The sequence below is a fragment of the Chiroxiphia lanceolata genome, chromosome 7 (genome assembly GCF_009829145.1).
Source record: "Chiroxiphia lanceolata isolate bChiLan1 chromosome 7, bChiLan1.pri, whole genome shotgun sequence".
NCBI lineage: Eukaryota > Metazoa > Chordata > Aves > Passeriformes > Pipridae > Chiroxiphia > Chiroxiphia lanceolata.
The window spans coordinates 28088204-28115947 of NC_045643.1; the positions used below are offsets into that span (position 1 = coordinate 28088204).

Consider the following 27744-nt stretch of genomic DNA (forward strand, 5'->3'; position numbering starts at 1 on the left):
TCCCACTCACAATAGGAACCACTTATTTTGCTTTTGGAAATATACCCTTTCAAGAGTGTTAGTGAGGAGAGACCATCAGAGGCTATCAAAGAAATCACAGCCAATACCCAGGCTTTCTGTATTCGGCTCATCAGCTCTGTGCTTTGCTGTCTGGCTGCACAATGCCTTGCCCAATGCAACTTTGTCCATGATGGAGCTCTTGGGTTCTACCAAATACAAACCAAAGAAGAGAAACCTATTTTAATCAGAAACCATTCTTCTCAACAGTATGGCACTAAAGGCATATAATTTTCAGCAATCTGCAAGAGCAGTATCTCAAAATCCCAGAGCATATGTGGCCTGACAGTGCCCAAAACAGCTCTTGGAGCAGCCAGTGAAATTAGGAGAGAATTTTATTAAAGGAGGTGGAGAAGAGTACCTTAAACAGAGGATCTGTGAGATGATGCCTTAGGTTCTGGATTTGACTTAAATCTTTCTAGGTCTCTGATCTGCTCCGTCATCTGTAAAATGGGATCAATAAAACCTTCCTGACTTGCACCAGTGCTCCCAGTCTTAATTGATGTCTGTGAAGCATTTTGAGAGTGAAAAAAACCATTACCAAGCCCTCAGGCCTTACTATAATACCAACAAACAACACCGAGTTGTTTAAAATGCTTTTCAGTGCCACAATGACTGGGAAATGAGGGAAGGCAAAAGTGTAGATGCGCCCAGTGCTGCTTTGCTGCAGTGTAAATGAAAATGGTAGGAGTAGGTTTTATAGATTTCCCTCCAGGGAATTCTGTTTTCGATAATGCTGTAAAACTTCTACCTCTATAAATTCAAACAGATGCCCTTCCTAACACCTCAGGTATCAAAACCTATTATGAATTCGGAAAAATATATCTTGGAGTTGAAAACGTTATGAATCACATGGAAACGAATTAAGAAATGACTCACTCGGACCCTGCAGATGTAAAGAGCTTGGTGCTGCCCAGCCACCCCTTACAGCGACTGAACTCAGGCTAGTACCGTGCCCAGCACACGATACCCCACCTTGCACAGCAAAAAAGCCCCAGGCACCTCAAAGGCTCTATCCTGCCGGTTGCAAAGCTGTCTGTGCCTGCGGGTGCAGTTTTAGGACGCGGGAAAAGCGCTCGGGCTCGCCCGGACCCAGCGCTCGGGCCGCGCCTGAGCCGGCGAAGCCGCCGCTGCCGGCGAGGAGCGAGGACTGCGGGGGGAGCGTGCGGGACCCCCCAAACGAGCAGGTGTCAGCCGGGGGAGGGTGGAAGGGTTCGAGAAGCGCCTGTGTCCCCCCGCTCCCGCTGCCCGCGCTGGGCGCGGAGCTGCCGGTGCGACACGAGCGGCCCCGCCGGACCCGGGGAACGAGACCCAGCACGCAGATAAACCACAAAGCCCCCGTGAGCCGCCCCGGGCGGGGGGTAGGAAGCCCCCGCCGGCCCCGCAGCCCTCCCGCACCGCAGCCATTTGCCTTTGTTGCAGCCCCGCGCCCGCAAGGTGCGGCGGGGCCGGGGCGGTGGATGGAGCTCGCCCCCCGGTCGCTCTCCCCTCACAGAGCGGCGATGGGGACACGTCCTGCGAGAGCGGCTGCCGAGAGGGACCTGCCCGCCCGCCGCCCGCACCCACCTACCTGCGGAGCCCGCCCGGGACGCGTCGCCCGCCGCCTTTGTTGTGCATGCCCGCCCCGGCAGCGCCGAGCCGCGGGTCGGCTCCGGCCCGGCCCCTCCGCGCCCAGGCCCCGCTTAGCCCGTCGCCACGGCAACGGCGGGCGCGGCTCGGGAGAGGCACCGGCCCGGGCCCCGCCCCGTGAGGGGGCTGAGGGGACCGAGCGGGGGTCCCCGGGTGTCGGCGACGGGCAGTGCTGAGGGGACAGGGCTGGGGGTCCCCGCGGTGCCGGGAGGCGGTGCCGGGAGGAGGCGGCCCCGCAGGCTCGGCTTTAGGGCGCTCGGCTCTGGGCGCCCGCCCTTCTCCCCAGCCCTGCGCCCCTCCTTCCCCAGCGTGCCGGGCAGTGCCGAGCCGGGCTTGGGTGAGCCCCCGGCTTCTTCTTACAGTGCTTGGGATCCCTCATTTTCCATGTCCAGTAGCTTTCCTTTAGACTGGCCACCTCGGGAGTCCCTATCTCCGGTCACAGATCGCGCGTTCTTTTGTCCTACAGCGCGCACGGCTCTGGTGACTTTCCTGACTATCTTCCTGCATCAGCCTCCACAGGCTCTTACACGTGACGGGCAGTCTCGCAGGAAACAGGGGAGCTGCTCTGCATTTATCCCTGTTCCTGGGCATAGGAATGAGTTGTATCCTGCATTTGCAACTATTTTAATTGACCATTCATTTTACGGATAACAGCAACAGCTTGAACGCCTCTTACCTTTCGGTCAGTAAGGACTCAGCAAATTAATGGTTGCTTTGATTGTTTCTAGGATTAAGCGCTGCAGTTCACTGGCTCTATTGTGTAATGCTAGAGTGAGGCCCAGCTCACTCTATTTGGGTCTTGTTACCCGACTTGTATGTGTGTGTGTGTTCATCTCATTCTGAACAGGCAGGTTCTGTATTGGTGAGAAATGTTAAAAGGAGATCAGAATAGCTTGTATTCCTAAGTTTTCTTAAGAGATCCAGCACAGGTAATAACATTGCTTCTGTTTGAGGATGTAATTAGAGAAGAACTAAATTTTGCAGAGAAAAGTTGAATGTGGAGAGAAATAAATAGCATGGCAACCTTGAGCTCTGTCTGTGTGCTCAACATCTGATTATACAAATATTTTTTCTTTCCAGGGCCTGTCAAACTCCCAATTCAGTTTAGTAGAATGGGATTTCAGTGGCACTTGTCTCACAGCATCCTCCACTGAAGGCTCTTAAATTACAAATGCAACAGTAAGCCTCATCTGAGAGAGGAAAAGACAGAAACAATATATGCTCAAGGTCACAGAGGAGTTCTCCAGCGCAACTGGGAAAAATTACCAGAGCTGTGGTGTCCTGACCTTGGTCCTCACCTGCCAGACTTTGTCATTCTGTCCCAAGACAGCACCGGGAGTAAACCCAGCCCTACCTTCAGGGAGAGCAGGGGAAAGGGGATGGGAGGCACCTGTCCTTCAGTTCCCCTTGGTCAATCTGGACCCTTATATCACTCATGTAGTAAACAACCTATTAAAGGGTTCTTCACTGTACACAAGGATGCCTAGAGGATGACCTGGTGCTATTGTGCTGGAAAGAAGGATGATAAGGAGAACTTGGAGGCCTGTTTTGCAATGGTCCTTGCAGCTCCCCCTGCAAAGGGCTGCCTCCTTTTATGATGAAGGATAATTTATAAATAGCCCTGATTCCACTACTTGGAGAAAGCTTTTGTTCCTCCCTATACTCGACATATGTGATACTTTGCAGTGGAGAGCAGATGTTTGCACCGGATTCTGCTCGCATGGAAATTGGCCGTAGAAGACTCAGAGGCAAGGGGTGAAATAGCATCAGGGTTATCTCCTGTCCTCAGCTCAGAGCTCCTATTACAGCCAGTCTGAAAGGCCAGGAGACGCCCTTGGACTCAGCAGCGCAATCTTGAGCGCATGCCTGTGTCTCTGCTGGAGATGAGCATCCTGTTGTTTGCAGAGTCCAGTTACAGCTACAGCTGAAAAAAAACCCCTGTCTGCATAAACAGGAATTTTCCTCAATTTCAGGAGCCAGCAGAGGATACTGCCTTGTCTCTCTCTCTGAAAGGGCTGAGTAATTCTTTGTTTGTTTTGTTCCTTTGCTGCCTTCTTCCAGCTCCATGACTTTGGTGGCACCTTTGGCATAAGAACAGTCACTGTCCCTTCCATTTTATCCATATCCACCAGAGGATTTTGTTTTCCAGATTGTCTGCTGCTGCTGAAGCTGTAGCAATAACACTCCTGTATAGTTTTACTTAAGGGAGGGAAGAAACAGAACCACATGACAAATTGGTCCAATTTATCACAGCAACAGAAACCTGCAATTCAGCTGAATCGCCCCCACAGGCCAGCTGAGACAGCCATCAATATTTAAGGACCTGAGTGACACTGCCTGAATAGCTCCAGCTCCGCCTCTGCCCCTCCCCTCGTCACAGGTGCCCCCAGGTGTGTCACTCCACTGGTGTGGAGGGCACTCCCACACTTCCCCTGGGTGACCAGGGTCTGTCGTCAGCCTGCTGGGGAAGGCCTGCTCGCTACCCACAGGGGCACAGCCCAGACCTGCTGGGCACAACCGAACTCTGCCCCTTTTTCCTACTTGGCTTGACCACCTGTGCTGCATGTTTATGTCCAAGTAACAGCTCCATATTTTCTGGTCATGCCTGTGGCACACAGAGAAGTGGGAGCAGGACTGGTCCCATCTCAGTTCACAGCCTCTCCTACAGTCTTTTTTTTTTGGGTGACTGTATAACCCAAAGAGGATTGTTCACCTCGTAGCAAGCTGGAGATGGCTTCTGTTCAGCTGTCTATGCCTGTTCCCATTATTCAGGCAGGAGTATTTTATTCCAGAAAGAGCTGCACTGAAATGAAATGCTAGCAATATGTCCTGCCTGTGGTGCAGGACTTGAAAAGAGCATGAATCAAGTTATGCCAAATTCCTCCCAGCAAGGGAGCCTGGAGATCTCTTTTGCTGGGCCCAGGCTCCAAGCTGGCCACAGCAACTGGCATTTGAGAACATCTCCCAGCTCTACCTCAGCATGCAGTGGCTCCGTTCTGGCTTGTTCTGCCTGGAACAGTAACAGGAACAAGTGACAGGTTATACAGTTACATATGGCCATAGGCACATTCCCTCATGGCTCTTGTGCCTCTGTTTCCCTGGTCTGTAAAATGGAGGTGACTGTAATATCCTGGTGACAAGCACAAAGTAAAACAAGGCATTTTTGTCAGGGCAGTGGTGGGGCAGGAGTTCAGGCTGCTGGATCAGCAACTTTATTTCCTTCAGCAAGACAGCACCTTCTACTAGGCTCTCTGTTCACTTAAAACCCCTCATTATCTAGCAAACTGCATATTCCAAAGTGGGACTTCGTTATCCACTCCAATGGCAGTGAGTGGCAGAGGCCATTACAATAAATGTCTTTTTGGTAAGTGGCTCTCTAATTCACTTTGTATTTAACACTGGCCATGGGGGGTCAGCTCTTTTTGTAAGACACATTAGGCAAAGCCCCTTTGCAACCATGTCCCTGCTCTAAGGAGGTGATTAGGAATAAACAGAATAGCAGTGGCTGCTCTGTCAAAATAGTTTGGAGCAGAGGGGACAGTAACATATACAGAGGACTCAGGTATTTAGGAGGGAACAGCTGGCCTGCTGCAGTGCATCCATCCAGAGATGCTAGGCCTTTTCCAGTGCCAGAGCTTGGAAGCTGCTGGGGACAGTTTCCATACCCTGGAGTGCTTGGTGACTGCCCCCAGGCCCTCTGCTCTGGTGGTTGTAGGGCACCTGTCCTGTTATGGGCACGGCTTAAAACTACCAACAGAGTTGTGCAGAACAAAACGTAACTCAACAGACACATGCAAGTGCCCTAGCAAATACCGAATGGATTGTTCCACCATTTAACTCTCCAAGAAAGGAATCATGAGCCAATTCAAGTGCATTCCAAATCACAGTTCTTTTAAAAAAATTAACAGAGCCCAGCTCTTCCTCCTGGCAGCTGTCCAGTTATTAATTTCAACATATCAGCTGCAACTGAATGGGCTTGGGCTTCTGCCCACTATTTCTATTTATTTGTTTTCCATTCATCTCCACTGAAATTAAAACTCAAAGCCATCTAGAGAGAATGGAAGACAAACATGCTGAAACAATATTGCTGCCCACATAAAACCAAAAGAAATCACTGCACTTTTTCCTCCTCTGCAGTGAGGTAAGATCTAATTTTTAAGAATCTCTGTGCCTTTTACCTGAAAAATAGTGCAGGCACCTGTGGCACTAGTGCAGTCTCGAGTTCTTGTTCTGGGCACATCCATAGGCAGGATCCTACTGGAGGTGTTTACTGTCTTCTGGGCCACAGTGACTGCAGAGGCCCTGGGCTGGAGACCTTTCTGGATTAAACAACTTCTTCATGGTTTAAGAAGACAGAGCCAGGTGATCACACCGAGGCTACAATCCCACATAAGAGTTTGGACTGTGCCCATGCTCCTGTACACTGCATTGGCTGTGGGAAGAACTGCAGGCTTTTAAAGGAAAAAGGCAGCCCAAGGGAGTGCTGGTGACCTGTGAGCCCCAAGGAATGTGGGCTGCTGAGGGCTCATGGGTACATCTGGCAGAGCATCTTCAGTCATAGACTTGCCCAGCTGGTGAAGAGGGCTTTAAACTACAGTTGCCAGGGGAGAGGAACCTCCATCCATCCCACTTGTACCAGCTTGATGTCAGAGCCAGCAAGAGAAGCCTAGAGTCTGGAGAGGGATCACAAGTGGGCAGAAGAGCACCTGAAGAGCAGCATAAAGGAATTGCAGCCACTCCAGCCAGGAAGTCGGTCTCATCAGGGATCCAACTCGAATGCCCCCGTGCAAATGCACACAGCATGGGGAATAAACAAGAGGAGTTAGAGATATACATATAGCAATATACACACCTGCAGGGCTGTGATCTTACTGACACCACAGAGAAGGGAGGGATGGCTTCTCTGACTGGACTCTTGGAATGGAAGGATACAGGCTCCCTAGGAAGGACAGGCATGGGAGATGAGGTGGAGTTGTTGCCTTCTATGTCAATGACCATCTGGAGTGCACGGAGCTCTGGAGATGGATGAGGAGCTGACAGAGTTTACGGGTCAGGATTAAAGGGATGGCAGGGACATTACAGTGGTGGTCTGCTACAGGCTGCCCCAAGAGGAAAACCAAGCTGATGAAGCCCTCTACAGACAGATAGGAACAGCCTCACATTCACAAGCCCTGGTCCTCATGGGGTGCTTAAACCACCTCGATACCTGTTAGAGGGACAACACAGCAGGGGACAAGCAATCCAGGAGGGTCCTGAATGCATTGATGATAACATCCTTCTCCAAGAGATAGAGGAGACAACAAGGAGAGGTGTAGTGCTGTAGCTTCTTCTCACCAACAAGGAGGGGCTGGTAAGGATCTCATGGGCAGTCTTGGCTGCAGTGACCATGAAATGGTGGAGTTCAAGATCCTAAGGCTGGCAAGGGAGGTGCATAGCAAGCTCACTACCCTGGACTTTAGGAGAGCAGACTGACCTCTTGAGTGACCTGCTTGGTAGAGTACCATGGAATAAAGCCCTGGAGGGAAGATGGGCCCAAGAAAGCTGGTTAATATTCAAGGATCACCTTCTTCTCCAAGCTCAGGAGCAACACATCCCAACAAAAAGGAAGTCAGACAAAAAACAACAGGAGGCCTTCACGGATGAAAATGAAACTCCTGCACAAACTCAAATAAAAGGGAGCTTACAGAGGGTGGAAGCAAGGACAGGTAGCCTGGGAGGAACACAGAGAAAGCACCCAGCTTGTTTGATTCTGTATTGGTGTCTTGTTTTGTTCTGAACTCATCTTTATTTCAAAGCACATGACTTGATAAAAATGTTTTGCTATAAAAGCCCAGGCTTTTCCAGTGTCCTGATTTTTTATGCACCCGAGTCTGAATAAGAACCGAAAAGACAAAGTTTATAAACTTACCTTTAAAGTGATACAAATTACAAAATATTTACAACTACATTTACAACTACAGTATTTAAATCCTATTTGTGACAAGATTAATAGGATCCAACTGTTGATATACAGGAAGGGATTCTTTCCAAGATAAGTAAAATACACTAAAATGAGGTTTTGGTATTTTTCAGTGTTTTTCAAATGTTTTCCTTCCTTAAAAACACACAAAAGTAAGTGCATAGTACAAGGTATGAGTCTGGTTGAATATGGAATTCTTCTGCCTGTTACCTATAAAGATTTTCTTCCACCAATAAAGAGAGTTTCCAGTTCTGTATTTAGGGCCTCATCAGGAATTACATCATCCTCCATAAACTCATCTCCAAGCTTTTTCCACCATGGCCAGCGAGTGTATTTCAGCATAGTGTTGTGGGATTGTCTTGCCTTGGTAGCTACAGGGACTGATCGACTCACGAAGACACCAATGTCTTTTTCTGTGGTCTCTGCTAACCCTGGAGCATCTGTAAAAACAAGGAGAAGAGTTTTTCATATTTTGTTTGTGGCTTTATGAGTATTTCAAACAAAAAAAGGAGCACTACCCTCACACTTCCCACTGTCCTAGGTCATCCATGCTGGCATTGCAATTTTAAGACTGCATGATAAATCTGATTGGAGAGGTGATCCAAATAAAGGCTAATCCGAAAAAATAAGTACATAATGGGGTAGAAAGAAGAAGGGGGAAAGCAGGACTACTTCTTTTAGGTGCAGTGGTGGCATCCACCAAAATGACTTCTTGGGTAAGTATGACCTAAGAGGATCTCCTGGTCACTACTGCTGGATCAGTGCTCCTGGCACAGGGTGACATCAGCAGGGTGTTTCCACTGCTCTGGCACAGCAGCACTGAGAATTCCCTGCCTGGGGGACCCAGCACAGTGTAAGAGTGTGTTGCTGATTTGCCTGCTCAGGGAGCAATGAGCTGCAGTGACACAGCACATGACAGACTAAATAATGGAATTCAGTAACGTGCTGAATTCTACCCGGCTTGGGTGCTCTCTGGTGGCTGCAGTTTGCTACTCTTGCTCCTTCACTCTGGGCCACTTGTCTGGAATTAAGATATCATGATAGTGAATTCTGTTTCACATAAAGCCAGGCCAGAGAAAATGAAAACATGATTCGGAATTCATAGCTCAAAGATTTCCTTCTTTATCTGGAAGGGATTAGAGGACTTCAACCAGCAGCTTACTTACAACACAAGAAAACAAAACAAAGCAAAACAAATGTAGAGGAATAGGTTGTGTGAGATTCCCTTTTTAGAAATTTTAATGCCTTTTGCAGGCCCATTGCTTGTAGAAGAATAAGATACTCCTTGAAAAGCAGGTGTACTTAACCTACAGCAACACTTGGATAATCTTTAACAAAGCCTGAATCTCAAGATAAGGCATATGGCAAAGGAAGAAAGATATTTCAGTTTTGAAATGAGGCTTTACCACTGCTCACTCTAATTTTCTATCGAAATTGGTTTAATCCAAATGGTAATCAAAACTATGATCACAGGCAGTCACATACTCATTAGCAGCTCCACATCAGTGTTGACCTGAGCCAGTAATGTCTCTCTCCTCTGCGCTGCTCTCTGATCCAGCCTGCTCCTCAACAGGAACTGTGCCAGCTTTTCCTGAGCCTGCATATGTAATTCTTTACTCATTTCTTCTGACATTTGGGAAGCCTGGAGGAAAGTAACAGTTTGTTACCATTAGGAGCTGGTTATTTTAAATCTTCTGGGGGTAGAATAATGCCTAAACGAGGAATGCAAATACTGTTCTTAATTGTTAACTTAATAATTTTGCTTCCTCTGCAACTATCTCCGAAGTTATCCTGCATCAAGTATATAAATTTTCCAATTACAGTTTGCTTTGACACTTTTTATTAGATTAATGGTTAAAATCCCCAATATCCTGCTGCCTTGCAGTCAAACAAGCAGGGTTAACACACACATACCTCACATGGATTATCTTGATCAGAATTTATGATGCTGAATTTATTTCATCCCTAGAGTATTTTATGTTGCATCATTAATGCAAATTATGAAATGACTAAGAAACAGACCGGATGCAATTTGATGTAGTCATCCACCTTCTGCTGCAAAGCTAGTCTCTGCTCATCAGTCAGTCCCTTGGGTTCTTTCCAAGGAGAGAGAGGTCTCCTCCTTCTTCGTTTTTCCAAGAATTTACAAGCCTTTGTAAAGAACATATGAGAATATGACAATCACAGACAAGAAGTTTGTCTTCTCACTTTGTTTGTAATCAATCAGTGAAAGAAAAATATTTCCATAATGCATTGTTAAAGCCTAAATGCAGCTATGATGCTGAAAAGACAACATACAAGGTCAGCATGAACACTAAATAGTAAGTAACAACACTCATAATAAGTCAATGACTCATCTGTAGTGTGGTGACATTCCAACCTTAGGTTTTGAGGTAGCAGCTCTTACATTTAAGTTACAAAACTGTATTAGGATTTGTAACCTATGCAAGGTTTAACCCTTCTAAGCAACTTGTGGCTCTAGACCATCATCTGCTGAGTAATTTTTTTATAACTTATGGCTACATTGACAGTAAGACAATAAACAGTTTTTTGAGGCATCACAATAATCCACTGAGTCCTATCTAATGCTAGAACAAAAGTATATATACTTACTGTTCTCTGAATGATGACAGCTGCTTTATACTCTTTAAGAGATTGTTTCTGTTGATGAAAAATTCTTCTTGCTCTATACCCTCGCCAGAATCTCTGGATAGTTAATGCTGATTTATCCTCCATTTCCTCCATGTATTTATTTACCTGACCTACAAATGTAACAAAAATCCAGTTACAAGACTGTGGGTTAGGATCTCTTAACAATTTACATTGTTAATCCTCAAACTAGATAGTACCAAAGCAGCTTGTACCAAAGCAGCTTGGGTGCTCTCAGTTAAAAACCCCTCTTCCCCAAGGTCCACTAGCTGTGAGTCATGTCTTGCAGACTTGTAGCTGCAATGGAGCTTTGTAACACAAGAAAATGGGCTCTCCCTTTCTCCTGCACCATTCTGAAGGCAGCAGATCTTGATCAGTAGTTACTGAGCCCTGGGGGAATTAGCATGTTCTCTTTCAGATAATTGGGTCAGGAGAAGAGACAGTAAGACTACAGTGCAAACAGACGTGCAAGATTAGGACATATATTTGGGGAAACTGGAGGAGTCCCAGATAGTTTAATCTTCTGCTATAGTTTAATATAAATCATACTGGCATGGACTCTTTCCAGTAAGGCCAGCTGTCGTTCATGGAAGAGTCTCATGGCTCTCTGTCTCTGAAGTTGCATTTGCAGTTTTAGAGCCTCATCTTCCTTCTGTTTTGCTAAGTGTTGCAGCTCCTGTTCCCGTTTAGCTCTGCAATACATAAGTACATTAACAATTACCTTAAGCTGTACATTTCTTTAAAGTACCTCTCTTTCTCTTTGTGTTAAATAGTCCAGTGCTGAGAAAGGAAATCCACAAAATAATCTGCTACCCCAGCTGTTGGCTGCAGAACCACACGAAGCAACGAAAAGTCACCTTCAAATTAGCCACAAATCTCTTATACCCACAAAAAACTCTGAGCCTATGAAATGAAAGGATAAAATTTTAGTTAGGATAAAGTTCTAAGGACCCTGAAAGGAGCAATGCTCCATGTGGGACATTCACAGCCAGCACAAGCCGAAAAAATAATTTTGTTTCCATCATCTGGGGAAGAGGTAAAGCAGCATTACCCATCTGCTCCAGTATGCAGCTTTTCCAGTCTATCCATCAGCATGCATGGCACCTGCTTCTTATAATACATACTACTATTTTTCTACTGACTGCAGGAGTAGATCAGAATGTTGGCTGTCAAGCCTCACTTCTTAAAGCTGGAGCGATTTTTTTCTCCAGGAAATACAGACTGACATTTTCTCCATCAACTTTGTTAACAGAACACTAGGAAAGAATCTTCTTGCAAATTCTTCCTGATCTGTACTAGATTTGATGTTAAGATGTTGCCCTGCTGTGCCTGGCACTGGAAAAGACTCAGCAGATGTTTCACAGATGAGACAACAGAAAACTCTGCAACTGGCCCTGGAGTGTTTAAGCTAAAAATAGCCTGTACATCAATTATATATATATTAACATATCAATACAGAGAATAATACATAAATACCAGATATATTAATGTATCAATACTAATAATTACTGAGACCACTTCAACATGGTCTCTGTGAAGTATGAAAGAAGAGGTGTGAGCTAGGACTCCCCTTCACTGCCCCTTCTCATCCCAATGGATCCTACCTCATTAGCAGCTTAATGCCTGAGACTGTATGAGTTTACCCCAAAATGAGGTAACAATGTGACTTCTCTGTTCCTACTGCAGCAAAATCACTTGCCCACTCAGGACCTGAGTACCCCAACTGGGCCCACAGCCCTGAGTTCTGCTCTCCTCGAGCACTTTTCCAGGGACATTGAAAGTGCTTTAAGCATTAGGAAAGAAAACCAAGGGACGGAGCACAGGTACAAGGGATGCCTGAAAGGAGAAAAAAAACCCAGTAGACTAGAACCAATGTACAGCAATTTTGGTATTGCTGCATGTCATATCTTCAGACTCAGACTACTGTTGAGATAATAGTGTGTTTCTCATCACAAGTGTAAATTGAGGTGCAATTTTTCCACCAACCATACTTTCTCTCAGTCTCCATAACTGGGTGGGGAAAGATGGGATGGAAGCTGTCGTGTAAAAGAGATGCTCTGGATTTAAAGATCTGACCCTAACTGAAAAGCCTCCAGCACAACCTGACACACCATAATCCCTCTACAACTGTAACAAAGACTTGAAGTGTGCCCACACACCAACCTACAGAGACAAATCATGATACATGTGGTTTCAAGGAAACTAGAGGTTTTCAGCTCATGCATTTCTGCAAATTAGAGCTGTAAATCTTTGCATTTTTAATCCAGGAAATTAATGTTTTAATCCAAATATTATATTTCTACAGTGAATGAAGTTACAGCATCAAACAGGACTTTTGATGGCATTTTCTTGATAAAACTATTAATATTTTCCCCATAGATTTTTATCAGCCTCATTAGGTTGAAAACTACAAGAATATTTAATGAACTTTTCAGATGCACCTTTGTGAAACTACCAGTAGTGTCTGTCAGGTATTTAAATATTTCTTTGATACTGATTCTTTCCCATATAGTCTGCAAAACACATGCTCTTCTTCATTCTCTGTTCCTCCTAATGATAAGATGCATTTGCTTGCACAAGACCACATTGTGACAGGGAAATGCCTCTGAATAGAAGAAAAACATACACAGAGTAAGATCCAAGCTTCCTTCAGCAGTTCATGGCAGAGATCAGCCTCACTCTGATCATCTCTTTATATATATAAAATGGTTTAATTTTTCGTGCATAATTAACACAAATTCTTGCCATTTTAAGAGTCTTACAATTAGGTACATAACAGTGAACTAACTTCAAGGACAGATTACAGGCTTTAATATTCACTGGGGAGACATTTCTGAAACCATAGTTTCAGAAGTTTATAATTTGCAGAGTTTAAATCTTCCACTGCAGCTGCAGGTGAGCCAAGTTTGGAGTTTCAGGCTCTGCAGTATTTAACCACACTTGTTCTAAAATAAATCTGTGAATATAACCAGAACTTGACTGTTAAAAATTAAAAAGTCCTCTTGAAGGTTCTTCCAAAGTCATGCTTGCAGTATTCCAAACACTATTTTTCAGCATAATGCTAGCAGCAGTTTTGACCGAGACAGAAGAAAACCAACACTGGAGCTGCACAGTTACTGTATTTGCTCAGTACACTGGGACTGACTGAGCCATGAACACACAACTTTAAGGATATTAATAAGTTTCCATTCCTCTCAATATTAAACAAACACTTTCAAAAGTCCATTTAAATGATTCAAGAACTACTTAAGAGGCACACACTAATGCTTGCAATATTGAAAATATGACACAAGGGAGTCAAGCAGCTTGTTGATTGCCGATAGCCTCGTCACACTTTCCCTTCTGCTTTACCATGTTATGTCTTGGCCCAACATCCAAATTTCCTGGGCTATGAGTTTGGCTTGCAGGCTTGCAAGGTGCCTGATGAGAGCAGGAATATTGGCTTGAAGTGTATGGTGGAGTAAAAAGGAGCAACAAGGTGTCATTCTTGGTGTTTCAGTACAAAAGCTGCAGTGACTAGTGGCCCTCAACAAACACACTATGTGCCCCTGCAAATCTTCCAAAAGTTAAAGAGTACACCTTAGATAATCCAATATCTTCTTAATGCCAATCTAGACAACAACAAATCATAACTTTTTGTTTTCTATCACCTTGGTCACGATGCAATGTAATTTGACATTCATATCTTGGTATAGTTTTGACATGGTAATGCCCAATGGTTGCAAAAAAAGTTTGAAAAAAACCCTGCTGTAGAGTCTGAACTTGATTTAGATCCATTAACCTATATTAAATTCACACGAAATTTCTCAAAAGAGTTAGCCTAACATGTGCTAACATTACTGCTGAAATCTTACTTCAAGTGAGACAACCATTATTTACATAGCTTCATTCTTCTGTGCTGCTCCAAGGCAGAGGATACTATCTAGGTCACTGAAACTACTCCACTTCCAAGAGTCAAAGATTTCAAAAATTAATGAAGAACAAGGTCTTGCAATCACCATACTGAGCAAGCACTATGGGCTTTTGTTTCTGCAGCACTCTGGCATGTGGAAACTCTGGGACAGCTTCACATATAATTTACAGTGCAATTTTGTGTCAAGTTAACTGTGAATCAGTTAACTGTTCTACCACCAGTACATCATCTTCTAGAGCTATTTAGTGGAATCCCATGCTACAGTGTGCCACACTTTCAGTTTTCCATATGCCACAAATTTTTACATAGAAAATATAAAAGCATCACAGAAGTAAGTTTTTTCATGGAGAAGTCTGGCAGCTGGGAAAGGGACAGTTGGAGATTTTGGCACAAAAAGTGGCAGTTTGGTACTGCTGGAAAAGCACATTGTTTGGATGTTTCTGCTAAAAGAATCTGTAGTGAAACAGCTCATATTGGCATTACATTACCTTTATGTTTTAGAAATAGCAGCCGACTGGAAAAAGCCATCTTCAAGATGAAGGAATACTTGGTCAGCCCAAACTCAGGGCCTGCGATATGGAAACAAACTCTCAGGGAAGGCATTTCCAGCAAGGATGGGAAGACGAATGGGAATTGCCAGCACAGATTTATCACAGGCAAATCATGTTTGACCAGCTAGATCGCATTCTGTGATGAGATGACTGACTCTGCAGACGAGGGGAGAGCACTGGATGTCATTGCCCTTGAGTTTATCAAAGCTATCATCACAATCTCCCATGCAGGGCAGGGCTGGCACTCAGAGAAACCTCCACAAACACATAAAATGGGTCAACAGAAACCACATGAAGTTCAAATGGGAAGTTCTACACCTGGTACCAACCAACCTCAGGAATCCGTACAAGCTGGGCACTGACTACCTGGGCAGCAGATCCAATGAAAAGGACCTGGGGTTCCTGGTGGGATTACAGGTTGAACACAAGCCAGGAGCATGCCCTTGCAGGGCATACTGGGCTGCACTAGCACAAGCAGAGGCAGCAATCAAAGATGATTATTTGGCTTTACTCAGCACTCTTGAGGGCATATCTGCAATACTGGTCACACTCTACTGGACTCCCAGTGGTAGACGAGATACTGACAAAAGGGAGGGATAGACACTGTCCAAACAGAGACAATCAGGGCTATGGAAGGTAGGATATACAAGGACACGTGAGGTTTATTTAGCCAAAAGGAAGGCAAATATAATTTCTGTCTTCCATTTCCTAAGTGTTATAGAGCAGACACAGCCAGATCATAGAAGTGGTCAGAAAAAGGACAGGAGGCAGTGGTAAGGACTGCAACAAGGAAATTCCCACTGGCTGTAATGGAAGAATTCTTCACAAGGCAAATTATCCAGCACCAGGAAAGTGGCCAAGTGAGATGGTGGGATCTCCACCCTTGGAGACCCCCAGAACTGGATATGGCCCTGAGCAGACAGATTCTATTTTGAGGCTGGGCCTATTTCAACCAGGACATTGAATTAGATGACCTGAATTTTTCCTGTCAGTCTGTGAACTGAGAAAACCCAACCCAAACCTTCTTACTAGACTCTACTCCTTACTGTTTTTCACAAAGCCATAGTGTTTACCTGAAGCTTCTCTGTAATGTGGTCACTGCTTGGGGTAGCTTTTTCAGCCTTCTCCTTGTCTGAAATCCCCTCCATGTAGCCTGGATTATAGATGCTGCTTGATGCTGCTTCTGAAATAAAACAGTCCGTAGAATATTTTCTATGCATAAAAATTATGCTTCCATAATTGGACAATGTCAACATTTGGCTAAAACCCACCAGTTTTCAAATGCATCAAATTCACTATTTGTACAGCTTGGGGAATTTAAGGTCTTGTAAGACAGTTATTATCATGAACCCCATATTTGCCCCAAAGGCAGCTCATCTGATCCCCTGTATTGATGCTTTCTGTGGCAAACAAATGAATCTACAGCACAAATATATATATAATCGATGTTAGAAATTTGCCTTTAAAACACCTGAAGCACTTGGCATTTCAAATGGTGATTCAATCAAAACACCTACTCTAAAGAGGACAGAAAGACAAGTTTGGAGAATTAGTGGCAGGAAAAATGTTACATTTGCAGTATGATCAGAAGTCACTGAAATGCAAACATGAAAAAGAAAATCAATTCTATTCTTAAACGAATTTAAAAAAAACCCCACAAACCAACCCAAACACAAACCACTTTGCAGATGAAAGCAAATCTCTACAAACACAACTCTGATTTCTTTAAAGTATTGTCTCTGAGAAACCTGCATGTCAAATTTTTTTAAGAAGCTCATAAAACACATCATCCCTTTTATTGGGAACACAGCCCAGGTGGTGTTCTTACTGCATATTTTCTCTATATGACTTAATTCTATGTGAATGCTGCTTAGAATTCAGAGATCTAAATTCGTAACACCGACGTCAGAAAAGCAAACACAGTTATTTTTATTTTATGATTAGCAAAAAAATTAATTCTTTTTCCCCTACGATTGTATTGAAATCTATGGTGAATCTACAAAGAAAGTCAATCTCTTGAGTCGTAGTCCCATATCCTATTAATAAGCAATTTCTTGATGTTTTCAAAAAAAAGAAAAAAATAATAAATATGAAATTTAAAAATCCATAGTGAAAAATTTAAAAGTGTCATGGAAGACATAGAGTAAATCCATTCTAAACATATACAAATCACATATAACTAGGATTTCACATAAAAAAGTCTAATCAAACTTTATCACCTGCATTTCTCCTTTTCCACTGGATTGTTCCAAATACAGCATGTCCAAGAGCTGATTGAGCTCCCTGTCAAATCCTTTGCCAGTCCACTGTTTATTTAAAAGCCCTTTTAATCCTAAGGGAAAGAGAAACAGCATGTGATAGCAGTAGGTGAATGTTTCCTTTCAGGATTTCAAAGTAACGAACTGGAGTCAACAAATAAAATTTGATTCTATGTGCAAAGGAACACTAGAGCTGAACATCACTGGCCACCTTTGAGTTTCAATGCAGAATATTATCAAAGAATATCTGGTGCTCCAACCATCACAGAGAAGTATTATCCAGTGATTTTGTATGCCTGAATAAGTATTGTGTCTACAAAACAGACAGTTAAATTATCAGTGTACTTTCAGTGTCTTAACAGTAAGTCATTGTAAGGTACTAAAAGAATGTAAAGCACCACCAAAGTGCAGAGTGTTATTAGCACTATTTTCGTATTTTTCATAATAAAATTTATTTATTTATAACTGGAATTGTTCGATGTCTTATCTGCATAACACAGTCTGTGAGTACATGTGCATCCAATTCATGAGACGAAGTAGCTTTTTGGGTTTGCAGTAGCTAAAAATCACACTTGTGCTCCCCCCCACAAGGCACACACGCTCCCTGTGCAAGTACACAGTAACATGTGCTAAAAGCTTTGTATCAGACAAATCCCAGAGCCCAAGAGCTCTGCGGGGAATTGCAGGAAAGAAGGAGGGCAGGAAGTAGGCACGTGTTTGGATAGCCTCCTGAAGAACTGCAGATTCAAGTAACTTTTCCATCTTCAAATCATTGTAAGCATATTCATACACTAGGGAACTCCAACACTCATATAGACTTACAGGATCTGGATATGGAGCATCAAGTCCTCCATGCAAACAGAAATGGCACCTCTGTGGCACCCCATGCACCATTTTCGAAAGATGATGACAGTTAAACACTTGAGGAGAGACACAGGTGAGATTCTAAATGGAGTTAGTTGGTGCCCTAAGGCTGTCTACAAAAGCAAGTAGTCTGGCTACACAAGGCAGCTCCCTCACAGAAGTGCTGTGGGTCTGACACAACCATTGGCCACTCTCTGTACAGACTATACAGCTGATGCACCTTCCAACCACTGGTAGGGAGAATCTGGCGTTTGCCTCTCAGATGTGTCAACCCACGCAGATAAAAAGACCAGGCCTTCCTGGAAACCTGATGTAAAGACTGTGCTAGTCTTGGGTTCAGGTGATGTCCTCACCTTGGGCAGGCTGCTTCCCCTGGCAAAGCTTACACTGAAGCACCTCACACTGGCAATGGCTCCGAGCCACTGAGAAGCCAAGTGAGATGGCCAGATGGTGGAAATGCTGTGATGCTTTCTTTGTTGCTGTTATTCCTTAAACTATCTAAAGGATTCCAAATCTGAGTGAAAACTAACATAAGGATTCTAACTTAAAAAAAAAGTAGAGGAAAAAAGCAATTTTTTTTTCATTTCTCAGTGGAAAGACAAAATGCACAGAAGAGACATGAAGAGTTTCTAAACGACTGTGGCATATTGTGATTCTAGAGTAAAACAAAGCACCATCTTTTGATGGAGACTTGTACCTCTTCAGACAAGCCAGCATTCCACAACTGGGATGATCAGACGATCACAACAGCTTCACAAGGATCCACGATGTGATACCAGCCTTTGGCTCATTATATTTAATTTCAAACCAAAAGGAGGCCCTCCCTTCTCAAGCAAAAGGGTAGCAAAGCTGCCCATCTGGTCCAGAAATCTACCTGGCTAGTACTGCCTAATAAGTAGTCAGCACAAGTGTAAAAAATCAGAATTGAACATTTTTGTCTACCATTCCCATTTCTTACTGTCCTTGTCCCCAAAGGACTGAGGCTGCTCGTGAGTAGTTTTGACCAACAACATAAAAGACCTGGCAAACATCAAAGCCTCTTCCTTAGTCACCACAGGCATGACAGAGGACAAAAGGGCTTCCTGGAACTCCCTGCCAGGCTAGAGACAGAAACATTGAATGGGACACCTCATTAAAGAATGAACAACAGAGCAGATTATACACATATGCAGCCTCCTCATCTAAAGGCATCAAGACAAAATGATAAACTCGTTACATATATTCTTGGAAAGAATTCATTCCAATTACTTGGATATCAAAAGACAGTCAGCTCCTCAATAACAGAACAGCATCTAGCAGATGAGCAGACCTGTAACACCCAGGGTCAGAAGTTCAATTTGAGTAAAACTTAAAGCACAGTGGCAGATGTCTGACACAGGGCTCTGACTGTGGTAGTACAGACACTCTGCTACTGGGATCCCTCAGTAACCAACCGGCACAGGGAAACAGGAAGAAGTAAAGCCCATCAAGCTGGAAGTGACAAACAACAGGCTTAAAAGACAAGTTACCACATGCAGAGTCCACAGAAGAAAATAAATCTAGGAAACAGAAAGAGGCACAGTATCTTAAACTACAACAAAAATGAACAGAAAAGAAGGAGAAAAAAGCCCCAAAAGCAACACAGAACTGCAGTTTCCACCTGTACTGGATAGTTATTGAACCAAGATGGGAAACCTTCATCTTTGTATTCTCACAGTGACTTAACTCCTTGCAGAAGGCTGAGCCATGGGTTCCATGTATGTTTACAAACCTTTGTAGCGAGCTGTGAGTAAATGCACAAGCTGTTTGCTCAATTTTGCCACCACCAACAGCAATTTTGTGGCAGCACTTCCAACAGCAGGATTGGTGGTAGATGAAAGCTTATAAACAAGTTCATCCAAAATAGAGTGAAGGGTCGCTTTATCAACTTGAAGGAAGACAGAACTTGAAAAAGAAGAAAGGAAAAAAAAGGGGAAGGGAGACAGAAGTGTTAATTAAAAAGCATGAGCTTTTTAACAGTGATTATTTTTAGATATGTCAGGCCATATAGCAAGCCAACATGCCCAGCTAGCTGGGCCAGCAACCAGGTAGTACTACTGTTTCAATCAACCAATTCCCATTCTCTCAACTTAACCAGATAAAACCTCCAGCTTTTTATTTTTTTTTATTTCTACGACAAAGACTAGGGGAAAAAACCCAAAACAAGAAAACACAACAATTCTTGTATATGAGTAATATATATATAAAATATATAATATATATATAAAAAATTTATTTTACCAAGTGGTAATGAATTGAGTTTAAAATTTATAATTCAGAAAAATAATATATGAAAACAACTGACCTATTGATCCTCAAAATATTGTGTAAAACAGACATCATTATAATTGCTGTTTCAGCATCATCTGTTATTAACAACTGCAGGAAGCAATCATTTTGCAGTACTGCAAAAAAACCAAAAACAAGCAAACAAGAAATTACGCAATCAGAACCAGACATGAAAATACCATAAATCAAATAAACTTCATTATGGAACACAAGCCATAACAAGTAAAACCAGATACTGTTTCTGGAACAAACTCCCTCATTTATAATTTTTACACTGGAACTTACTGAAATATGTAAACTACTTCAGGATCCAAAAAACATGATGAACCCTGTTTTTTCTGCCTTTGGATATCCCCCAGGCCCTGATGTTGCAATGGAATAAAAGCTTCGAAACCTTTTATGTTACACTAGTACCAGTTTCTTATTACAACAGCAGAATTATCACTGGGGCAACAATATCCAAAAAAGATAAGGACTTCAACCTTGACAGTTTGTTACACCTGGTTATTTAATCCAAGTCCACTGATATCATTAAAGCACCATCTCTTTTATGACAGTGTATCACTGTCTACATAGTCAGCAATTTTTCTGACCATGTTTGTTTTTAGTTACACATCTTATGATCCTTATGTTTTTGTTCTATACTAGAAAGAAAAACAAATTCTGCTTTTTAAAATCAGCATTATTAACATTGGTTTAATTGAAAGCTTATTTTGGTCAGAAATGTATAGTGAAGTTTGCTAGGAATTTGTAAAGTTTCCTGGCATGGCAACAACCTCAGAAATCTGTTTCCAACTCTAACCACTCCTCAGGGCCAGCAGTTTACTCTAGTCAAATTTCTGCATATTTTAATCACACAGAGTAAAAGATCAACTGTCTCCTATTGGGAAAAAAATCGATTTTAAAGGTATAGAATTACAATGGGAAATTGCAATTTTAGAATTAGAAGGAAGACACTTCTAATGTTTGTCTCTGGAAGACTAGAAGTTGAACTCTTGAGTATTTCCCTTTAGTGGATCTTTTCCATTTTAGATATTGCTGTTGAGCTGAATACTTTAAGAGGCTGATTTACCATCTGCTTCAATGTAGAAGACTAGGTGGATACTAGCCTAAGAGTGATTCTTGATACCTGTAGTTGCTATAAATAAATGTTCAGGTGTTTTATGGGTTGACATTTCCCTTACCACATGCTGCTAGTTGAATATGCCCATCGAGCAGCCAGCAGATGGCATTGGTTACTGTTTGGAACCAGTGTAAAAAATCTTGTTTTTCTTTATCCTAAACAAAAGAGAAGTAGGTAAAAACATGTGTATGTATCTTCACTAAGGACTTCAGCTTGACATAGTGGGAAGCTTTGTATGCCTCAGGAATTTGGAGACCAAAACTCCACCAAATTCCCAAATGAGGTCAGTGAAATTGTAGGAACGAGTCACAAAAAAACCCAACTTGTGAGTTCTTTGAGGTCACAGATCAGTCAATAAGACCTTAACATACTAAAAAAGTAAAAGCACCCATTTGTGAAAAATTCATAACAAGGAGAGAGAAGTCTTGTTTACTTCTTAAAAAATATTTGATAGCATAGGAGGGATAGGAAGACAAACAACAGCTCAGTAAAAATGCATCACAGATTTAACGCACAAAGTGGGAAATACCATTATTTAAGATTAAAGGAGAGGGGGGGAAAAAAAAGGTACAAAGTGGCCAAGGACACAGTTAAAATGGAAAAGGTTCCCAAAAAACTGGTTTGGTGAAGCTTTAGAAGCACTTCATAGTTGGAGATCTGGGAGCAAACACCAAACCACTATTAAGTTGAAATTTGATCCCTTTGCCAAATAGAGACATTATGTGCCTGCCTGTGACAACACTGCACTGGAAAAAAACACAGAATCAATCACAGAATGGTTGGGATGGAAGGGACCTTAAAGAACATCTAGTTTCAACCTCCTTGTCATGGGCTGGGACACCTTCCACTAGACCAGGTTGCTCAGAGCCCCATCCAACCCAGCCCTGAAAACTTTCAGGGACTGGGCATCCACAGCTTCTCTGGGCAACTTGTTCCAGTGTTTTACCACCTTGACAGTACATAATTTCTTCCCAATATCTAACGTAAACCTTCCTCTTTCAGTGTCACAGCCATCACCCCTTGTCCTGTCACTACATGCCCCTGTAAAAAGTCCCTCTCCAGCTTTCCTGTAGCCCCTTTAGGTACTGGGAGGTGATACAAGGTCTCCTCAGGGACTTTTCTTCATGCTGAACAACCTCCCATCTCTCTCAGCCTCTCTTCACAGAAGAGGTGCTCCAGCACTCTGCCATGACCAGAAGGAATTTAAGTTTTAACATGTGAATGCACATACAGATGCACAGTCCAGAGTCTGTATTCCAGGTGTGAGCTACAGGCCACTGGAAATATAGAATCTTGGGGCAGGGGGGACTGCAAAGGAGCATTTGATAGTACTACATTGCTGACAAATGTTGTTATAAAACATACGGCCTGATATCTCCCACATTACTTGAGCCTCCACAAATAAAACTACGGAAAGCCTAGTCCCTAGATCCGTGCTGTAAGCCCCAGCCGTCAGTCAAAGTTTAACTTTGTATTTGATCCTTACTGACACGGAGAAATACAAAATAACAGTGATAAGTTAACATGTAATATTATCTGTTCTGTGTTTTGGCAACATGACAGTTTCTGAAAGCTATTTCAGTACTTCCCTTGACTTCAAAGACTCGTACAAAAAGCAAATGAGGGCAGAATAAACTACAAATCCCCACTGGTACAGTGGGATTTCCAAAATTCCACTGAGCAAGCACCAAGCCTGGGTGCCCCGTCACCTCTGAGACCACAAAGTTTAAAAGACAAAGTACTAATTACAGTGAAGACTGCATTTGCATTCAAAAGAAATCTTTGCCCACAAGCATGACTCAAGTAGCATGTAGGCTGAGACATAATAAGAAAGTGTGGGGGAAATTACATATTGCGGATAAGACTTGAGTCTCCTGGGATGTCTTTCAGGACAGTGCTTCCTTCTTAAGCACCAAATGCACTTCTCAAGTATTGGACTAACAGAAAAGATGTTACTGATGCTTTCTGAGAATTGATTGTTTATGGTGTCTATCAGAATACTTTGTAGGAAAACTCTGACTAAGTGCAAGAAGCCAGTGAGACAAAAAATTAGATAATATGGGGAAACTGTCAGAATCCACGAGGTTGGTTATTTAAATTACTTGTGGGTTTCATTTGTTGAGCTTTTTTCTTCTGATTCTAGAACTCAGAATGCTTCAGAAGCATGAGGGAACCTAACTGGGCAAACCCTTCTTCTCTGCAAAGAGGGGGGAGGAATGCGAGAAAGTGTCTAAATTTATAAATTCACAAAGTCTGCCTTTAGCATTCCCAATGTGTAAGTTCAGAAGCAGTGAGCATTCTTGGAATTTTTTTGCCAATTTTACAGCAGAAATTGTATGGCAAAACAAACTTCAACAAATCTGATTTAAAATCTTAAGACTTCCTAAACCATTTTCTGTAAAGCTGAATAAAAGCAGTGGGAACTGAGTCATTACAAAGGCTGACCTAATGATATGCAAAGTTAAGACACTACCGTGACTGGGATGCTGCCTTTTGTAAGGCTTTTTCTCCCCTCTTATACTGCTCTCATTCTTCAATCCTACTTACAATTGCAATCCTTCCCTCTACCTTTAAAACCTGTGAAAAGTAGTAGACAAACTTTCTAAACAGGCCTATGGTAACAAACTGGCTTTGCACAAGTCATGGACCAAATGCTTCCCAATGACAGATTTCAGTTTCAAAGCTCCAAGGCATAAGAAAAACAACTGTGATTTCTGGAAAATAATTTTTTATAATACAGTGTCCCTAGAATAATATTCTACTTCTCCAATACATGACCTTGGAAAGCTTACAGAGGCTCTCTGCTCTTTTAACTATGAAATTTAAATACCTTGATTGCTCGGATAAATCTCGCCTGCAAGCGTTTTCCCAAAACCAGCAGGTTGTCTATGGCCGAAGGAAGAAACTTCTTGTAAAATTCCTCAAGATCTTCTTTCATCTCTAGTCCTACACAACAATGACTGAAATGGAAAAAAAAAAGAAGAAGAAAAAACCATCAACCTGAATAGTCAAAGGCCTGTTTGAACAGCTTTGAATGAATGTCACGTCATCAGAGAAGAAATGCTTCACTGGCATGGGACAATTCACCACTGAACAACAGCTCACTGCTGTGACTGGCTCCAAGGTGGCTGCCTCCAAAAGAAGAGGAATCACTGGCAGGCTGGAGACCATACTACTACTTATTATGGCATTTTTCAGTTTAAAACATATCCAAGGCACTTTCTCCTTTGACTTCAAAGGATCTGTTCAGGCTTGTTCCGTATGCTAGGGAAGGGCTCTGATGGTCATGAAGAAGGAAAAAAAAAAAAAAGGCAAAATAGACAGGTAGACAAAAAATTGATAAAGGAAGACTGATATGAAGGGGGTGCACATCAGGCAATGAAAATATGTGTAAAACCCCCTATTATTTATCACAAAACCTTCAGCAACCCTGTCTAAAGCCTTTTGCTAGCTGAGGAAGACGTGGGCTAGAAATCAGTTCCTCAGATCTCAGCTCTTATTTTACTCACCGCAAACACATCGGTTGTTTCTGGAAGACTTTTTACAAGAAACTGCATGTTTTACAACTGGGAAGTTTTTCAATTCTGCACTCAGCACAGATACCAGTGCAACAAAAGAGTCTTCAAGATTTTTTACAAATTTTGCTTTCTGACATTTTATCTAGGCTTTGTTAGCTTTTTAGGAATGCACAAATGTAAAGCTTTGTTTACCAAGGCCCTTGGAAAGCAAATTCTAGGCATGAAGCTGAGATTCATCCAGTTAAAAAAGGACATTTTTACAGCTAGAATAAATTTCACTGTTGTGTGCAAACTGAAATAGTTTATAGGGGATGATTTAAGTATCACACTACTCTAGTGATAAATCTTGCATTCTCTTACTGAAATTCCTTGCATTAAAAATTCATACTGCAGATACGGCATAAACAAGAGATGGTCGCCTAATTACTTCATGCCTTAGAATTTTGCTCCCTAGTTAAGCCAAAACCACATACAACTTGAGAAAAATTTAAAATGTATTATTTTTCCTAACATGTAAAATTGAGATGGGATCACTGTGGATTTGAGTTTAAAGCTTTCTTATTTACCAGCTATGAATTAAATTTAACAACGCCATCCTCACAACATCACTACATGGGGTTATCTAGTTTATATGAACCCTGTCATCTATTATACTAAAAATAGTAAATAGGTACTTAAAATAGCTATATTAAATAGACACTCAAATATAGCCAAACTAAGCTGTGAGTCAATCAGGTCAAAGATCTTTGCAAGATGAAATCTAAGCAAACAAGCCTTTTTAAATATCTACAATTCAAAATTAGCAATTACCGGATAAGAACGGTTGCACTGATGAGTACTGTCCATAAAAAAAAGGGTAAAGCCAACACAAACCCTGTTCCCACCACACAATTTACCCAGCTCAATGACACACAACGCGAATGAATTAAACAGGACCAATTAGGCTATGCCTGACCCCTCCGCTCTTGACTGCTCCCTGCACTTTAACCCTGGCCTTTTCTGAACAGCGAGCCTTGTTCTGGATGGGAGCCAATGTATTGCAGCTTGAAAAGAAAAAGAGCAAGATGAAAGGACCGAAAGAAAACTAGAAGAAAACTTCTTAGCTTGTTTTTTTTTTTTTTTTACCTTAGTATCTCTGCTAGCTGGGCAGCAGTGGCCCAGCCTCCCCGCAGTCGAGAGTGGTCTTGCCTAAGGACCAGCAAGCAGTACTGAGTAAGACCATAATCATATATATCTTGCTTAATTTTTTTCGATTCTTCACATCCCAAGGAAGGGCTACTTAAAACTCCTGTGAGATGAAAGCAGGAGAGAGACAAAGATGAGCATAAGATTCTGATGTGCAAGTTTGTTTTTTTCTTTCTTTTACTAAAACATAAGGAGAGTATATGCACACAGAGCCAGGATTAAAGTAATTGTAAGAGTGCTAACAACTTCATAAAGTATTTTGTCAGAATTTTTTGCTCCTGCAGCTACAAACCATTTGTAAGACTATATGACAATCAGGAAGGATCGCTAAACTTAGGTTGCCATTTTCTCTCTACACATTTAGTAGCAAAACATACATTACCTGGGATATGGCCCATTTGTATGAATTTCCGGAGCCACATAAAACCACAACCACTGGGAAACGTATATCTTCCTTATAATTATATCCCAATTTAGAACAGGACCTGACTTGTTCCAACCATTCCTAAGAGCAGTGGCTGTGTGGCAGAAGGGGAGGCAGGGGAATCACACAGGAGCTCATGATTACACTTCTGTGTCAAGACTTAAACACTGAATACTGAGGACCACCCTGGCTCTCTGCCCAATATCACTGGGAGAAATGATTTGACCAAGTATAAGATTCCTGCCCACATCAGCAGGACAAGGGCCCACATCAGCGGGGTGACAGCTGAGAGGCAGGAAAAACTCCTGTCCATTTGCTCCCCAGCTCCTCCTCCTTATTGTTGCCAAGCCAAACGCCACTCAATGCCACTCTCAGGAAAAGCTGCACTGTCAACCTTACAGAGTCTCCAGCCATGCCAGAAATATTCAGAAAAACCTTCAGTATTTAAGGAGGCAGAAGAGAGAAGGACTGTCCATAGCTCGCCAGCCCATCCTTTTATTTTAGGAAAGGTATTAATTACCCTTTAACTTCAGCAGCAGCAGGGGGATGTCCTGTTCCCCGCTCTCAGTGATCTGAGCAGCCAAGGCCACAACCTGGGGGTCCGCAGCTGCCATGGGGAGCAGCCACAGCCGCACACCACCAGCGATTCCAGCCTCTTTCCTCCCTAATTGTGGCGGTGCAGGCGCGGGGTCCTTACGCCACTACCTCCATCCCACCTCCAGGACCTGCACCACCGGCTGGAAGCCTCGGGCCGCCCGTCTCCCCCTGGGGAAGGAAACAAACATGGAGGGAGCCCCGACCGCGCTGCCTCCCGAGGCCGCGGGCGGCCGGACCGGCTCTGCCGGCAGCGCGGGGCTCCGGCCGGGCGGCCCGAGCGCGGCCCCGCGGGGCGGGCAGCGGCAGCGGCCGCACCTCAGCCTCGGCCGGGGGAGGGGGCGAGGGAGCGGTGCCCTCTCCCACCGGCGTCACCCTGGAGCCCCCACGGCCCCCGGGAGCGGCGGCGCCGGTGCCGCGAACCCCCGCACCGCGGGGCCCCCTCAGGCGCTCTGAGAGGACCCTCCGCACACCCCAGGCCCCTCTCACCGCCGCGCGGGGGCTCCCCCACTACGGGGGGGAAAGAGGGGGATCGGATCGCTAGATCCGCCGACTCCAACGCGACCGCTCCCCCACGCCCCCCTCCCCGCACAGCTGCGTGGTCGCGGCCGCTCTCCACCAACCAGCACTCTCCCCTGAGGGAGGAGGGAGTCATTTGCATATCCGCGTGCAGGCCCGCGCCTCCGGCAGCGCCATTGGTGAAAATCTACAGA

At 43.5% G+C, this 27744-nt stretch overlaps 2 protein-coding genes across 6 annotated transcripts in view; both read right to left on the minus strand.

Annotated features, from left to right (window-relative positions):
* LOC116789147 overlaps positions 1–1955 on the minus strand; it is a 55896-nt gene extending 53941 nt beyond the window's left edge. Inside the window, exon 1 of one of the 2 annotated variants that reach the window (XM_032692566.1) lies at positions 1628–1955. The gene's annotated coding sequence lies outside the window, so the exon portion shown is untranslated. The remainder of the gene's footprint in view (positions 1–1627) is intronic. The other variant, XM_032692568.1, reaches the window with a different exon arrangement.
* A 2401-nt stretch (positions 1956–4356) lies between these two features.
* Positions 4357–27600, minus strand: IQCB1 (IQ motif containing B1). Of its 4 annotated transcripts, none has more exons than XM_032692573.1 (14): positions 27521–27600; positions 26958–27202; positions 25954–26116; positions 24141–24270; positions 21372–21465; positions 20204–20303; positions 19631–19803; positions 16978–17090; positions 15832–15956; positions 10844–10986; positions 10259–10407; positions 9668–9796; positions 9131–9287; positions 4357–8085 (listed from the first exon to the last, which is right to left on the minus strand). In XM_032692573.1, exons 2-14 carry the CDS (start codon positions 27049–27051, stop codon positions 7856–7858), a joined length of 1800 nt encoding a protein of 599 aa, XP_032548464.1. In that variant the 5' UTR covers positions 27052–27202; positions 27521–27600; the 3' UTR covers positions 4357–7855. The 4 variants fall into 4 exon arrangements, with proteins under 4 accessions (XP_032548464.1, XP_032548461.1, XP_032548465.1 ...); XM_032692570.1 differs by lacking the exon at positions 27521–27600 and adding an exon at positions 27350–27495; XM_032692574.1 differs by lacking the exon at positions 27521–27600 and adding an exon at positions 27350–27494 and having other exon boundaries at positions 15832–15941.
* Positions 27601–27744: the final 144 nt, after the last annotated feature.

Bases quoted from the DNA above. Each gene is read 5' to 3' on its own strand.
- IQCB1 (XM_032692573.1), bottom strand. From the start codon at position 27,051: ATGGCAGCTGCGGACCCCCAGGTTGTGGCCTTGGCTGCTCAGATCACT. The intron at 26,117-26,957 runs GTAATTAATACC...TTCATCTCACAG, and splicing joins GCTGCTGCTGAAGTTAAAGG to GAGTTTTAAGTAGCCCTTCC. The intron at 17,091-19,630 runs GTTTGTAAACAT...TCTTTCCCTTAG, and splicing joins ACTCACAGCTCGCTACAAAG to GATTAAAAGGGCTTTTAAAT.